Source organism: Durio zibethinus, chromosome 17 (genome assembly GCF_047325235.1).
Source record: "Durio zibethinus cultivar Kanyao isolate XHJ-2024 chromosome 17, ASM4732523v1, whole genome shotgun sequence".
Classification (NCBI taxonomy): domain Eukaryota; kingdom Viridiplantae; phylum Streptophyta; class Magnoliopsida; order Malvales; family Malvaceae; genus Durio; species Durio zibethinus.
The window spans coordinates 24,603,206-24,618,893 of NC_143178.1; the positions used below are offsets into that span (position 1 = coordinate 24,603,206).

At 31.3% G+C, this 15,688-nt stretch overlaps 1 protein-coding gene across 1 annotated transcript; it reads right to left on the reverse strand.

Annotated features, from left to right (window-relative positions):
* Positions 1–5,068: 5,068 nt before the first annotated feature.
* LOC111289868 (transcription factor BC1-like) lies at positions 5,069–7,513 on the reverse strand. The gene is made up of 8 exons (XM_022881226.2): positions 6,876–7,513; positions 6,568–6,729; positions 6,275–6,340; positions 6,071–6,139; positions 5,873–5,956; positions 5,563–5,745; positions 5,303–5,428; positions 5,069–5,212 (listed from the first exon to the last, which is right to left on the reverse strand). Exons 1-7 carry the CDS (start codon positions 7,245–7,247, stop codon positions 5,336–5,338), a joined length of 1,029 nt encoding a protein of 342 aa, XP_022736961.2. The 5' UTR covers positions 7,248–7,513; the 3' UTR covers positions 5,069–5,212; positions 5,303–5,335.
* Positions 7,514–15,688: the final 8,175 nt, after the last annotated feature.

Here is a 15,688-nt window from a genome sequence, read left to right on the forward strand (position 1 = left end):
AAGAACCAATTCGACTCATTATATGTATATTTTTATAAGTCAAGTTCCTTAATTTGTGGTAATTTAAGATTTTTTAGTCGATCACAGGACAAGCTTATAAAATTTCAATTGGCCACACATTGTTGTCTGTTAGCGTAACATGTATAGTAGAAACGCAATTATAATTAAGCTCAAACAGATTCCAAATATATGCATCCGCATTCTCCATTGTCATGTCACGTAAAAGAATACTCTAAAAAGAGTTTTAGCATGGCCATATATATGACCTATGAAGGTCTCCACACTGACATAAACAAAAGAAAAGGTGATGGGTTACTCCTTTACTAGCAATCATGTCCCCTTAATTATTTTGATGGTCATGTATGTATCACATCATCATCATCATAGTAAAATTACCAGCAAAAAGAAAAAAAAAAAAGTGAATGAAGTTTCTTCAGGTTTTCTCACGTGGCTCTACGTAACATACAAACACTTGGAGAGAAAATTATATGACCTTTCTTCATCATATCTTCATAAATTAAAGTTCTACTTTTTTTTTTTTCCTTTTGTGTTTCTTCTGCTTTTATTCCAAACAGAAAACATTTCCTTCGGTGGAACATTGACAAGTGTCGAGCTGGTAGCCTGTGCTTCTTGCATGCTTTACCATTGCAGCTTTCCTTTTACGCAATGTTTTCTTTTTTTTTTTTTTTTTTTCTGTTTGCATACTTGATTTGGAAAACTTTATGTGAACCTGTAGTGATCGTTCTCTGTTATGTAGGACCGAAGATTCAAGACAAATGCTTTTGCTTGCAAGTTCAGGAGACATTCCAAAGTGTTCCATAGGTATAGCAGAGACAAACGGTAGTGAAAGCAGCAACCCAATTTTTTAACCTGACAGTTAATTGTTTTTAAGCAAATGTTACAAGAAAATAGCTTTTAACGAAAATTTTTCGTCGCTAAAAGTAGTCATTATCGATAGATTTAAGCACATACGACGCATAAGTTGGATATAGTAGTAGGCTATAATGTTGCTAATGAATAGTTTATCATTTTTTTTTTCTCAGCCAATGATTAGTTTTATTCAATAGAAACGATTAATTACAGAAGTTTATCATATATTATAAGAGAAGATACAACAAATTAAGCACATAAATTATCTTCAAGGTTTTTGCAACTTTAGCTATACGAATCTAATCATATATATATATATATATATGTATGTATTTATTTTTATGATTCTGATGCGTTGAAGAATTAAAAACATAAGGAGGCGATAAGGAGAGAAAGGTTCTTTGGGTGCGTAGAAATTAATCATCTTCATAAATTATGAATCATATCTAATTTTTTTATATTCTCTTTCTTAAATATGAAATTATAAAATCGCATGGTTAAATCTCAAGAAATAATAGATAGTGATAGTGGTATTAAAGGAAAAGGTTATAATATATAATACAGACAGACACTCGTATATATATAAACCGATTTTTTTTACATTAGTATTTTTATCTAATAAAAAAGCTATCTTATTCTTTTATTTTAAAAAATGATTAGATTTACAACTAAACGTGCTCAAACACGGAATTAAAGTTCTATTGAAGTGTAAATATTATTACAATAAATACAATAAATATAACAGATCGATGTGGGAGAGTATGTTATTAAGATTGTTAAAAGATGAAATTAATCCAAACCAAACTTAAAATATTCGTATTAAAAAAAATTACTGCCATATATATATATAACTTAGCAACCTATAGCTAATGGCGACAATTCCAGTGTTTTACATATGGACATTGCTGGGGTTTTTATTATGAATAATCAGCAAAGGGACCACAAAAATTAATAATATTACTTAATAAAGAAAAAGAAGAAAAAATGGAAAAACTTGAGGGACCCTGGAAAATAAAATTGATCAGTGGAATGTGAAGAGCATTTACTGGAATTTGAATGCTAATAAAACACCTCTTTATGCAGATGGCAACACTACTTTCCTCTTCAGGAGACAGTTAACAGCTATGATTTAAGAACCATTTGACTTTACTTCAAAAAGAAAAAAACAATGACAGTAGCCAGGAACATGAATATGATCATAATGATAAGTTGTCATCTGAAGAATGAAGTTTATGTTTTGAAAAAGCCAATTGGCAAATATGTGATGGTCCTTCCAGCTTTGGAAAGAAAATAAAATTTTAGTGGGCTACCCTCTTGCATTGGTTGGCAACCAATAATTTTAAGAATTGAATCATCAATATTATCAGCTTGATGTATATGAATGAAAGAGAAAAAAAAGATTTTCACATGTCTTGATTTGGTTTCTCTCACGTAATCTGCAGTTGTTATTATTGCAGTGAAAGCTGTGTTAGAGGAGATAAAAGCAGAAGAAAATGATGATAGAATTTTTTAGTAAGTGGGTTATTATTAATTCATGATTTTATACTTTGATAAATTAGATTAATAAATTTAGTTTTAATATAAGATAAACATGAGAGTCTAAATAATTAATTGTGATTATTTAGTATAGGTTTTGTATATCTTATTAAATCAGTTTGATTTAATGGTTACATAAGCTTTTGATTTGATAAATCTTCGAGAAGATTTATCGGATTCTAATAATATTTAGTTAAGTTTCTCTTTTCACTAATAATTAATGATATCTAATTATTGAGAGCTATGAGTAAGAGAAGAGCAAAGAAAAAAATTTAATCTATTCAAGAATTGATATTGTTTTTTATTATCAATTATGTCTGTTCGATACGCAATATGATTAAATTTAATGTTTTAATATTTACTTTTGAAATTTAAAGTTATACTTACAAATGAAATTCGAAGTGTTAAAAATAAGAGATATGAAGCAACCAGGTTCTAGAGCTGAGAATTTATTTCACTTTTTGCAGATGTGACTTGAAATGCTGAAGAAAGATCGAATTTTGTTCTTTGTTTCCTTGCAGCATTTAGAAAAGTTTAGCCACTCATATTGCAAGAAATAAGGCATGTGGGTCAGTGTAAAAAAACAGGTGGAACACTTCAACCACATGGATTGTCTGAATCTACAACAGTACAAAAAAAAAAAAACAACTGTTTAATTACTGCGTCATACATACAGATGATGCTAATAATTGGGAACTTCATAATCGTTCCAGTAAGTTTGATTTTCAGTCAAGTTTCTCATCCAATTAGATGTCCTACAGCTCACTTTTTAACATAAATAATCTATATATAGGGCCTGGAAAATAATTGAAAGACTCTGGGGGCCCCTAAATCTCTTATAGTATTAGTGATTAATTTGAGTACTTTAATCAAATCATTTTTTAGTGAGTTTGATTCCCTTTTGTTTGTTAGGAGGGGCCTAAAGTTTTATCTTTTGTGGCTTAATTGCCTGCTTAATCAAATCATAATGCAAAAATTAGTGTAATCATAGGAATGTAAGAAATGTTTAAAGTTAGCCAAGTGGCAAGTTCCCAAGTCTTCTCATCAGAAAAAAAAAAAAAAGTAAGAATCCAATTACAATTTTTTTTTCAATAGTTTGAGGGGAAAAAGAAGAAGAAAATTTGACAAGAATTTGTATTTTTCTTTAAGGAAAACCTAAAATCTTTATCCTAAATCTCACCGATCAGCCACAAAAATCAAGTTTAGCTGACATTAACAACTTGACTTTTACAAGTGAACGTGGTAGAAATGAGGGGTACAAATTAACATGCAAATAACACCCAAAAAAACATTTTTTTATTTTTAAAAGAATCCAAGTTTCTGATTGTTATTATTGTTTTAAAAAAGTAGTGTTCGTAAATCTAAGGCTAAATCCAAAAATCTAGATTTCAAATCTCAGTATTTGTAATTTATTTTTCGATCTATCTTCATCTTTGATAAAAAAGATTAATGCTTCTGTATTGGGGTATATTTATCCTGTTAACAATCTCAAATCATGATCATTACTTTTTCCAATTCCACGACCATTCCGTTGTAGTTTGACTGCCGAGCTTTATTTGCTTATTAATCTTCATTGTTCCTCAACCTTAAGAGATAAAATTCCTATGATCATCTAAATTCCCCATATATAATATTCTCCTTTCATTATCAACTAAAACCATAGTATTATTCCAATACAAACGAATTGCAAGCGTGAAAATCTGACACTCTATCCCTTGGAATCAAAGCATTTAACAAAAATTACTGAAACCAAGATGTGATTAAGCCGAGCTATTTAATCAAAAATAGAAAAAGAAAAGGAAAAAAAATTTAAAAATTCTAATTCTGGTGCTTTGGACGGGGAAATACATGTTATCTTGTTGATCCATGTCCAGACATGGTATGGCTTTGTTTGGAAACTATAAGTGAAAAATGCCTAACATCTTTTTACATGTTTATATCAAATATTATAAATTCTTATATAATTTTCTTTCAGAGCAATTATTAATCGGCACTGTTTATGACATTCAACTTGTAGGAGAAAAAACCAAGCAAGTGGCTTTAAGACTTGCATCAGATGCTCTGTCTGCAACCGTTTAAAAAGTTGGGTAAGGGCCAAGGGGGGAAATCATCTCATAAATAAACCTCAGCTAGCCCCCATAAATGCCAAAACACAAGAAGATTCCACCTTGAATTTATGCCAACAATGGCAGAACTGGTCACATCAAACACAGCAGCAGAACTGTCCAATTGAAGTGAATAAAATTTTTACCATACAGGAGTGAAAGATGAGAAACCAAATACTTGAAGAAATATCATCCATTAAAGTTTTAAATTCAGAATTTATTATTATAGTTGAGATGATCGAAGGCACTGGAAAAAATATGACAGCAGTAACAATAACTGTAATAACAGAATAACTGTAACAACAGGAAAGAGTCAATATAAGGTCGATTTTTATATTACAAAATATTTTTATTACACAAAAAATTAAAGGTTCTTTTTTTTTTAGGCAAAACAGTAAACAGCGTAGGGTCTAGGAATTTGTGCATGTGAGACTTGGGGAGTCAAAATAGACAGGAACAAGGGATCTACAAAAAGATCTGGTTTTATTTGGTCGGTTATATCTGTCCTTTGTGCTCTTCCTCCATTGATGTTGCTGCCCTTTATTCATGTTCAGATGCTGCTTCACTTAGTTGCACTTGGAACTTGGCTGGTACTAGAAAAAGAGAAGATTGTTTTGATTCTTCTTTTCCTGGTGGTTTCCTTTTTTTTTTTTTTCTCTAGTTTTTTATTAGTTTTGTTATGTCCCTCTTTGCAAGATAAGCTGGAAAGATAAATAAATCCAAAAGAAGAGCAAAAGTCAGGAAAAAAGTACATTTTATTGCATGAAAGACAGGACGGGAGGGCTTACTACCAGATGTTTGTAGGGCAGCTCTCTGCATTAATATTAATGGAAAGAACCCAAGTTGTCATTAAGCCCAGTTGAACTGAGAAATTTTTGTCTTTGGTCCTCCACATCCCACAATAGGCTACCATTATCCTGAAAAATATGTGTTGTCAAAATAGTTAGAATAATATTTATGTTTTCTTACTTATTTCATATATATATAGTAATTTTCTTATTGCTAATAATTAATAATAATTAAACCATATAAAAATGTTAATAATACAAACCTGAGGCTGAGAGAAGACATTGGGCCTTTGCCCCTGCTGAAGTAAAAGTGCTGCTGAAGCATCCAGAAGGGGATAGTTATGAGCTGGGGCAAAGGTGGCGGTGGTTATATCAACAAAAGCTGCAGGATGAGTGGGGTTGCATTGTTGCAGAGATGGCAGTGGTGATGCTACACGGTTCACTGTCTAAAATAATTATGTCAGAGACAAAGATTTCATCAGCTTTTGTAATGAATAATGGCTGTAATTAGTACATATAATGTTGGCAATAACTTTAAAGCTATTTTCATTTTTATCCCATGTTTTTTCTTACCTCTGGTCCGACCATCAATGCTTCCAGGTCCACTCCAAAGTCATAGAACATGGGATTCACAGAAGCAAGCTTCATTGACAGAAACTAAAAAAACAAGACAAAAGAGAACAAAAAAAGTGATTATTGCTTATTTGATCTTCCATTACAGGAGTGAATTAACCTAGTTGGATTAGAAATGTAAACAGATGTTAATTGTACCTCAACTTGATTTTGCAGGGACTGAACATAATTGATAATTTCATCCAACATAAGGGCCTTTCCAGTTACCTATTTTCATGCATAAACACATGAAAGCGGTCAGAAATGTACTATGTCAATCACCCAAAGGAAGTGAAGGGATTGCATTATTTTCCTGTGAAAGACAAAGTCAAGAAAAATGAACTGAACTGAACTGAACTGCACCTTGTCACACCCTGGAACAAGACGTTGCAATGTCTTCATCCTCTCACTGATTTTCTCTCTTCTTACCTGCAATCCATTTGGAGAAATAAATAATACTAGTAGGTGGGGGTATAATAGTAAACTAAATGATAATGGCAGCCGAACCCGGGGCTTGGTCCCATAGATCACCCACTCCCCTCAGGCCATGGGACTTGACCCAGAAGGGGTTGAGCCCAGCTCCTGCAAGAACGTGGAATTCTAACCCCTAAAAATTGAGTAGCTAGAAAAAGAGAGTGGTGTGTTGTTACTGGTACCCTTTCTGCTAGACTGTGGCTGTCTGTTGCTTGACCTCTCCTGGCTCTTACATGAATATAGCCTGTTGGAGGCTCTTGAGGGGCTTTCTTTTGATCTTTCTTTTCATTTTCCGGTGCATCATTGCACTTCTTTTGCTTCTTGGTTTTCCCTTCTTTTGCATCCTAATGGAAACAAAGAATGAAAATTGGATTCATATCCGGATTAATTGAAAAACAGTCAGGCAACCCATTATTTAAAAGCTGAAGAATTTTAGGTAAATAAAAACCAACATGCACATATAAATAAACATGAATTTCAAGCAGTATACCTTATGTTGAGCAGAATTCAAGGTAGTTCCATTTCGGGTCCTCCTTTTCCTGTCTGTGAGAGTCACATTCTGAGTGACTTGCTCACCACTTTCAAGCTTATCCACCACAGTGGAGTCATCTGTGCTCTGTTTTTTAGTAACAGATGGCTCATTATCACTATGAGCAACCTTTGAACTGTGATCAAGAGAGCTACTTTCATGGAACTTAGGGTCAAGAGGGGACTCCAGGACAGGCTCAGGTGGGTAAAATTGAGAGAAACAATTGGACTTGATGTTTCCTTCCTCCATAAAGCCAGAAACTTTGGTGGGAGTGTTTGGCAAGAAAATGGAGTCCAGAAGAAAACGGTGAGGCTGGAATGAAAAGGTTGCCATGTAGGGAAGCAGTTTTGGATCTGAAAAAGATACAAATAAAAATGCAAGCTTTGAAGACAGTGATGGAAGAGACAGAGGGTGAGAGAGGTGATGATGCTTGAAGGCAAGCCAAAAGTAGCAGTCAAATGAAAAGTGGGTCTATGAGAAACTGAGGATCCCAAGGTTTATATAAACATGAAGAGAGAGAGAGGACAGGCTCATTAAAATTCAAGTAAAATCTCTTTGGTAACTCCTTCCCATTCAATGTCTCTGTATATTTGACTGGCCTGATCTAAACTTAACCACAAAACCAAAAAAAAAAAAAAAACCCAAAAAATTAAAAATGAGAATTTGTTAGTATATGTGTATGAAAGTGAGTATGGTAATCTGTTAATCTTGTTTTTATCAAATTTATATATATATATATATTTTTTTTTTTCTTTTTAATTTTCTGTTTCATAGTAATAATTTATTTGAATTCAACGTGTCAGTGATTCAGTCTTTCAGACATCCTATACCAATATTTCTGCTGCATAATGATAGTCCATGGCAGCGATTTGGCACACTGTTTTTACAGAGAAATTAAATATTTATGATGCTGAGAAATCAACAATGTCAAGCTGACTGATTAAAAAAAAAAGAAAGGGTGGTTTGAATTATTCAGCCACAGGCTGTGGAAATAATTTTCTTTTTTTTTTTTTTAATTTGTGGATGAACAAGTTAAGAATGCTTTTTGAAAGACATGTTGAAACTGTTTTTCAATTTCTGATCACAACAACAGTGAAGGCATGGTGAAACTTAGAAGTGGAAGATGGGTAAACTGTCAGACAAAAAAGAGTCATTGTCAGTGTAAAAGAACAGAACCGGATGGGATTGAGCAAAGCAAAGATTCTAAATCTAACCTTGCCCCTGACCCAAATTGCCTTTTCAAGTATTGAGTAAGCCCAAAATAAATCCTGAAGGTGGATGGCAAGAATTGATCTTTGGCCCAAATTTTTTTGTTAAATAGAATCGGATTAATATCATAAATAATCTTAACTTAAAGTAAAATATTTTATTCGATGCATAAATTTTAAAAATTTTTAATTTTGTATCTAAATTATGAATTTGATAATTAATATGACATTTAAAAAATTATTTATCTATCACGTATCATCATTTAAAATTAATCATGTTAAAAGTAAGTATATATTAATTAATAAATTAATAATTTAAGTACTGTTTAAGTCAAAGCAAAATATGTATCTTATAAAGTTTCATATATTACATTAGATATTAATACCAACAAAGAATAACTCGAACTCAAGCATTTCATAACGAATAGAACAAGCTTAGTCATTTGAATCAACCCATTATTGGCTTTGATGAGATTGACAAAAGCTTGTGATTTGCTATCTAATGAGAAAGTAATTTTTAGAATTTTTGTTGATAAATGTTAGCATTTATGATAAAATGATGAATTAATATTAATAAGGTATAGAATAAAATATCTTGATATAGTACATTGAAAATTTTACATTTTTATTAAATTTTATATAGCTTAATTATACTTATAGGGCCAAAATAAAGAACCAGAACTAATAAGTAACGATGGCAACGAGTTGGTTCGAGATGGATTTTTGTTCGTCCCGACTCGATCCGATTTTATATTCATAATATGTGACCAAACTCGATGATTTTTATATTTTTTTATATCTAACCTGACTCAATATTATGTAAAACCATACTTGATCTGACTCAACTATACCTGACTCGATTCGAGATTAATAAAATATTATTTTTTAAATATAAAATTTTATTTTAAATGTAAATATAAAATTAAATAATTAATTATAAATAATTTTTTATATAAATATCGAGTTGGAATGAATTTGTCTAAAATCCAACCCGACCTAAACCGACTTTGATTTTATTTTACAATTACTTGATTCTTCCCTATCTAAAACTTAATTTTCAAAAAAAAAAAATCGATTCTAAGAGATTTGATCGGATCGAAATCCGTCATGTATGAATTGAGCTGCCATCCCTATTAACAAGTCATTAAAGTTTGTCATCCAATAATGGTAAAAGGATATTTTGTTAAAAAATAATATTTTAACTTTTGATTTTTTTTAATCAAATTAGAAAGTGTAGCTACAAAATATCACAATTTTTTTCAAAGGAATTTAATATTGGAGGTGAAAAAATGGGAAAAAAAAACAAAAATATCAACACCAAATGATCACATCGAAATAAGAATAAATAATTTGTTGATTCTAATCTCAGGGAACAAAGAGGATAAGTAGGCTAGCTGCAATTTGGCGTGAAGCAGTTGTCATTCATGAAGATAATAAAGAAAAAAAAACTATGGATAAGTACAACTTTTTATGACTAAATGTGCAATTGAAATTCATCCTTAGCTGGAATATCATGCACGTAAAAGCACCTGAGAGCTGGAAAGAAGATAGACGATGTAGATAATTAAAGGCAGTCGGTGATCATATCGAACCCTTCTTTTTTACGCACAAGGTAGTGACTGACCCAAAAGCTAAAACTTGTGTTGTGTCCCAATCCCCTCTTTTGCATGCCCTTCATCTCTTAATTTCCACGATAAGTGATGAATTAGGGGAAGAATTTATCATCTTGCATGCCTGCATGCATGGTTTTCCTTGCATTCAAGGACAATTTAATTAGAAATAACCAAAATGCAAAGCATTCAAGGACAATGCTTTGAGGATATTAAAGACGAATTCACATTTAATTTAATTGATTCATATAATTACTTTTAAAGAATATTATCTAGCAGATTTGAAGTTTAAATCTTAATATTTATAATCTGTTTTTATTCTCAAAGTATATGGATGGTACTTAACTGAAACCCCAGACTTTGTAATAATAATAGATTTTATATATGTTCAAATTCTATCTTTGATGGATGAAGTTAACACTATACTTTCAATCAGTTACACGAAACATGTGCCAATGATTTAGATCATGATCTAAAGGTTTCACAAAAAGCTTAGAGATTATACATAATTGGGGTCCATTTTATTACAATCTCAATCGATCACAAAAGCAACTAGCACAATTTACTCATGCTTGAATGTTTTCTAGATAGATTTTACTACAATTACTAATGAAATCCTGATCCCATGTTTTTGGCATGTATTTCCTGATTGCCGGGACTCCTTTGATCTCAATTATTCCATTAGTTTAGCTTAATCAGAACTCAAATCTTCAACTCGAAAAGTATAACTCATTAATCCTTTTATATATTCTTAAGTTACAACCTCTTTTGTATTAAAAAAAAAAAAAAAATCTTGAGTCTGTAGTCTCCGCGTTATCAATGGCAGATGACATTGCTGATCAAAACCCTAATTTTTGACTTATAAAAAGGAGAAGCTGTAAAATATTTCTATGCAAAACTGCGCAGCGTGGACCTTAACTAGGATCTATCATTTCATGGTAAAAAAGAAGTACCATTCAGTCGAACTATCACCTCAAATCCAGGTCCTAATGCATGCTGACAAAATTGAAGCTTTGATAGCGGTCAGTTTCTTTATCAAAAAACAAATCATCTTAGCCAAGCCCTTTTGACAACACTGTGAGCCATGACAACACTGAAATAAACATGACAACAAACTTTTTATTAGTTGCTAGTTGAAAGACCAACATGAAATCATAAGAAATCTGTTTCTGGCCATGTCTTTCCGCAATATTATATATGACAGCGAAATTCTTGATTTGATCTTTTAAGATCGTAATGTCAATTTTCGTGATCAAAACTACTCAAACATTAACAATTATTCAGAAGAATTACTACAATTTTTGGGGCTGCTATGAGCTAGCTATAGCTAGCCTTGTGAGAGAGGATGGATGACACTTACAATCAGCCTTTAATTGCACAAGTACTTGCTATAATTAACAGTCAAAAATATAATGCAATGTGTCAAACTTCAACATTTGTGGGCAAACCATGAAGGTCTAGACTCTCGTTTCAGGGGACCCCCCCTCCCCAATTCGTGAATCCTTCCCGGCTACCTGCTTTTTCAACTGGCTGGATATTTAGTGCCTGGAGTTGTACGAGTCAAGCACTTTCCCTGTGCCTGGAGTTGTATCACAGTGTTATTGGCTTTTTAACTTAGGCATTAAAGACTACATCTTAAATGATAATGCATGTATTCTTTTAAACTTGCTTTCAATTTTCTCTTATCGTGAATGTAATATTATACGAGTGAAAGATGGGTATATATCGATCCCTTCCATTTATCATAGTTTTGCATTGCATACCAATAAATTCAAAGAAAGCATTAAAACATCAAACAAACGATGGATACCAACAACTAGTTAGGCGAGTTTCATTTTACATATTTATCATGTGGACTGGTCCATATGAATTTTCTGATATTTTTGTCCAAAATCATGCAGTATGAACTTTGCATTGTAAACATAATAAATCTATCCCGGAAGGGACAATGAATGTTAGAGTGCCTGTTCTGATATCATATTTGTCATAACGTCTAAATCTGAAGATCTATCGCTTGACATTGACTTAAGGAGTCGCCACCAATCTTTTTTATCTAGGTACGATTAGTCACCTAAGGAATCTATCATTTCAGAAAACACTTAAGTTTAAAGATCCCTAAAAGAATACGTTTCGGGTCTACTAGCCAAAACAGAGTTCGGGAGTTCGGTTACGCGTGAGAAAGGTTATAGCACCCTCACAACGCCCATCAAAAGATGGTATCAGCTTAATTTTATGTTATCCAATAAGCCTTAAAAATTTACCAAGTAATTAATTATTATAAATTATTCTCAATTGACTCTAATACTTTTTGTAAAAAATTAAAAAAATTCCCTCACTTCAAGAGTATGTAAGAAAACTACTGTTTCACTTGCAGAGGCTCTATCGTCGGATTATTCAACATTAAAGAAAATTCAAGAAAATAAAAAGGAAAAAAATGATTGCTTTCGTACAGAGAAAATTGATATTTTTAACTTTTTCTCAAAATATTTTTTAAAAATTTTAATTTCGAGGAAAATTGATACTTTCAACTTTTCCTTAAAAATCCATTTTTGAAAACTTATTTTTAAGAAAAATTGATACTTTCAAATTTTTTCCAAAAATATTTTTCAACTTTTCTCCAAAAATATTTTTAGAAAGCTTATTTTCAAGGAAATTGATACTTTCAACTTTTCCTCAAAAATATTTTTTTTGAGTTTTATTTAAAGAAAATAAATAAAATAAAAATGGAAATAAAAATAAAAAAAATAAAAATAAAATAAAAAGTATTAAATAATTCTAATCTAATCAATAAATAATAATAATAATAAAATAAAATAATAAAAAATGAAAGAAAAAAAAACCTGGGAACGGCTCGGCTTAGCGGTTCGGCTCAGCTTGAGAAAGAAAGGACAACTCGAAGATGCAGCTTGGGGCGTCAGCTCAGCTCGAAAAACGGCTCGGAGACGTCGGTCGCATGCGGATCTAAAGCGGATTGACGCTCGGGTCGGATCAGATCTTGGCAAAACGCGCGGATCCTGTAGGCACAGTAACGCCAAAACAACATCGTTTTCAGCTAGTATAAAAGGCTATTCCTTTTATTTTTTTTTTGTAGACCTCTCATCCCCTATCTCTCTCTTCCCTTCTTTTCCTCTCCCTTCTCTCTAAACCACGAAGAACTTCGGTTGAATTCTCACTAGATTCTGAAAATTTTCATCAAAATCTGAGTTTTTTCGTCGAAAGTTTATAAAAAAACTGATCGATTTCTGAAAATAGTGCCGAAAACTGAAAAGTTGATTGAAAAATTCAAACTTGACCGGAAAAGTCATCGAAAAATTCAAACATCGTCGAAAAATTCAACTAGAATATGAAAATTTTCCAAAAATTTCCAGAAAAAATTCACAAAAAAATTCTCTAAAAATTTTTACAAATTTTTAGAGTTGTTCTAACACACCAAAATCCTTTTTAGCTTCTGTTTCTTCTCTGTGTGTTCTCTCTCAGCCAGTGTCTGCCTTTTTTCTGTGTATTGGTCCTTTGATTCGTGAATTTATTTATAGGGATTGATTAGAAGAGTTTCTGATCAATCTCAACTCCTCTTTGAATTGAGATTCAATCATTGAATCCAATATGGACTCTGATTGAATCTCCATTCACAGTAGGATTTCCCAAAAATATTACAATCTCAGCCAAAAAAAAAAAAGAAAATAAAAATCAAATAAAAAATATTAATAGATAATTAAAAGAAAATAATCAGATAAATCAAAATATTAACAGATAAATAAAAATAATAATAGATAAATTATAATATATAAATAGATAAATAATAAATATATATAAATATTAACAAAAAATAATAATAATAAATAAAAATATATATTAATAAATAGTAATAATAAATAAATAATAAATACATAAGATACAAAAGAAAAATGAATATAAAATATAAAATAAAATATAAAAAACAAAATGGGCCTACCCATTTAGACTAGGCCCAATTGATCCGGGCCTGGACAAATTTGAGTGTTTACAGCTGCCCTTCTTTGCACATTTTCTGTGAAACAGATATTGCGCAAAGACATAGACACCTATTCAAAACTCAACTCGACCTTTTTTTTGTGTTAAAGATTTGATCAAAACTCCTCTAAGTAGAGGCTCAACAACTTTGAGAAATAAACTAAAGCTCTTCTAATCAGATGTTCAACGACTTTGAAAATAAATAAACAAAGCTCCTCTAATCAGAGGCTTAACGACTTTTGAAAAGTAAATGACTCCTCTAATCAGAGGCTCAGAGGCTCAATGACTTTTGAAAAGTAAATGGCTCTTCTAATCAGAGGCTCAACGACTTTGAAAATAAATAAAGCTCCTCTAATCAAAAGTTCAACAACTTTTGAAAAATAAATGGCTCTTCTAATCAAAGGCTCAACAACTTTTGAAAAGTAAATGGCTCCTCTAATCAAAGGCTCAACAACTTTGAAAAATAAATTGCTCCTTGATAATCATGTCCAAAGGAGTTGAAAATTGTGTTTGAAGGAATTTCAGGAGATTATGCCCAAAGATCTTATAAATCAATTCTGATACTGAAAGACATCATATTTCAAGATTAAAAACTTACCTGACAAGCTTTTTTTTTTCAAATTTGAAAATGTCTTCACATCTGTCTTCTCTATGTGGGATTTTAGAATACCCCTGTTTTTTGCACTATATTTTCTTAAATGTAGTATATGCTATGCAATGCATGTGAAATTCAAATGCATGCTACGCAAATATTGGCTAATTAACTCCTATTCAATTGTGATACTCAAGTTTCTCAAGCTCTTTTCTTGGGCATTGAACTCTTTAATTTTTCAAAGATCAAGTTGCGTTATTCTTTCAAGATCGAGCCAGTGTAGCTCCCAATCATCTCTTTCACTCACATTTTTTTTGTAAGAAATCTCTTTCCAAATTTAATGTCCTTATCAGGAACTGAACATCTCGATTTTGCCTTTATCACTTTTGACTTTTTCAATGTAATGTAAAAAATCTTTCTTGCCACTATTCATTCATCAATCATTATTTCAAACTAAAAAAGTAAGAATGCATTTGCACATTTTTTCCATTGTAGGGTATTAAGAAGAAAATAATAAGAATGACTGAGAAACAGTCAACAAAAAAAAGACACAAAGAGTGAAATATAATATTTTTTATTAGCAAAATGTTGGCAAACTTTGGTCAAGGAAGAATTACAAGGATAAATATGAGGGACAAAGCTCAAAAATAAAAAATTGGATAATCATGATAACACATCTCAAGGTTTTTTTGAAAACTCAACGATCTAATGTATTTAACAACTTAGAGCTCATCCAAATTTGCTAGTCTCCATGCTAACGAATTTTCAAATTTGATGATATATTCTCTTTATCTAAGTTGTCTTTTTAGGTTTTTAACTTAGATAGACCTTCTATGACTCAAACTGCCATTTTAGGGTTTTCGCCTTGAGTCTTCCTTTTTCATTCACTTTTTTTTTTTCATTTTTCTCTTTTTTTTGCATTTTTTTACATTTTTTTCATTTTTTCTTTTTCATTTTCTTTTTTAATTTTTTTTATTTTTTTTCTGTTCAAGCATAATATTTCTTCACAGCATTAAATTTATAGGATGGGATAAATTATTTCCATCCATCTCAGTCAGTATCAACGCTCCACTCGAAAAAACCCGTTTTACCACATACGACCCTTTCCAATTTGAAGTTCATTTTTTTTTATTATCGTGCTGGATTAGAAGGATTCTTTCCAAGATTAACTATTCTTCTCGAAAGCAACGGGATCAAATTTTTTTGTCATGAGCCCTCATAATTCTTTTTTGATATAGCTGACCATAGCACAATACATTCAATCTTTTTTCTTCTATGAAATTTAACTATTCATAGCGTTCTTGAATCCATTCAGCTTCTTTCAACTCAATTTTTTTTAGAACCTTCAAGGATGAGATCTTCACTTTCACTGGT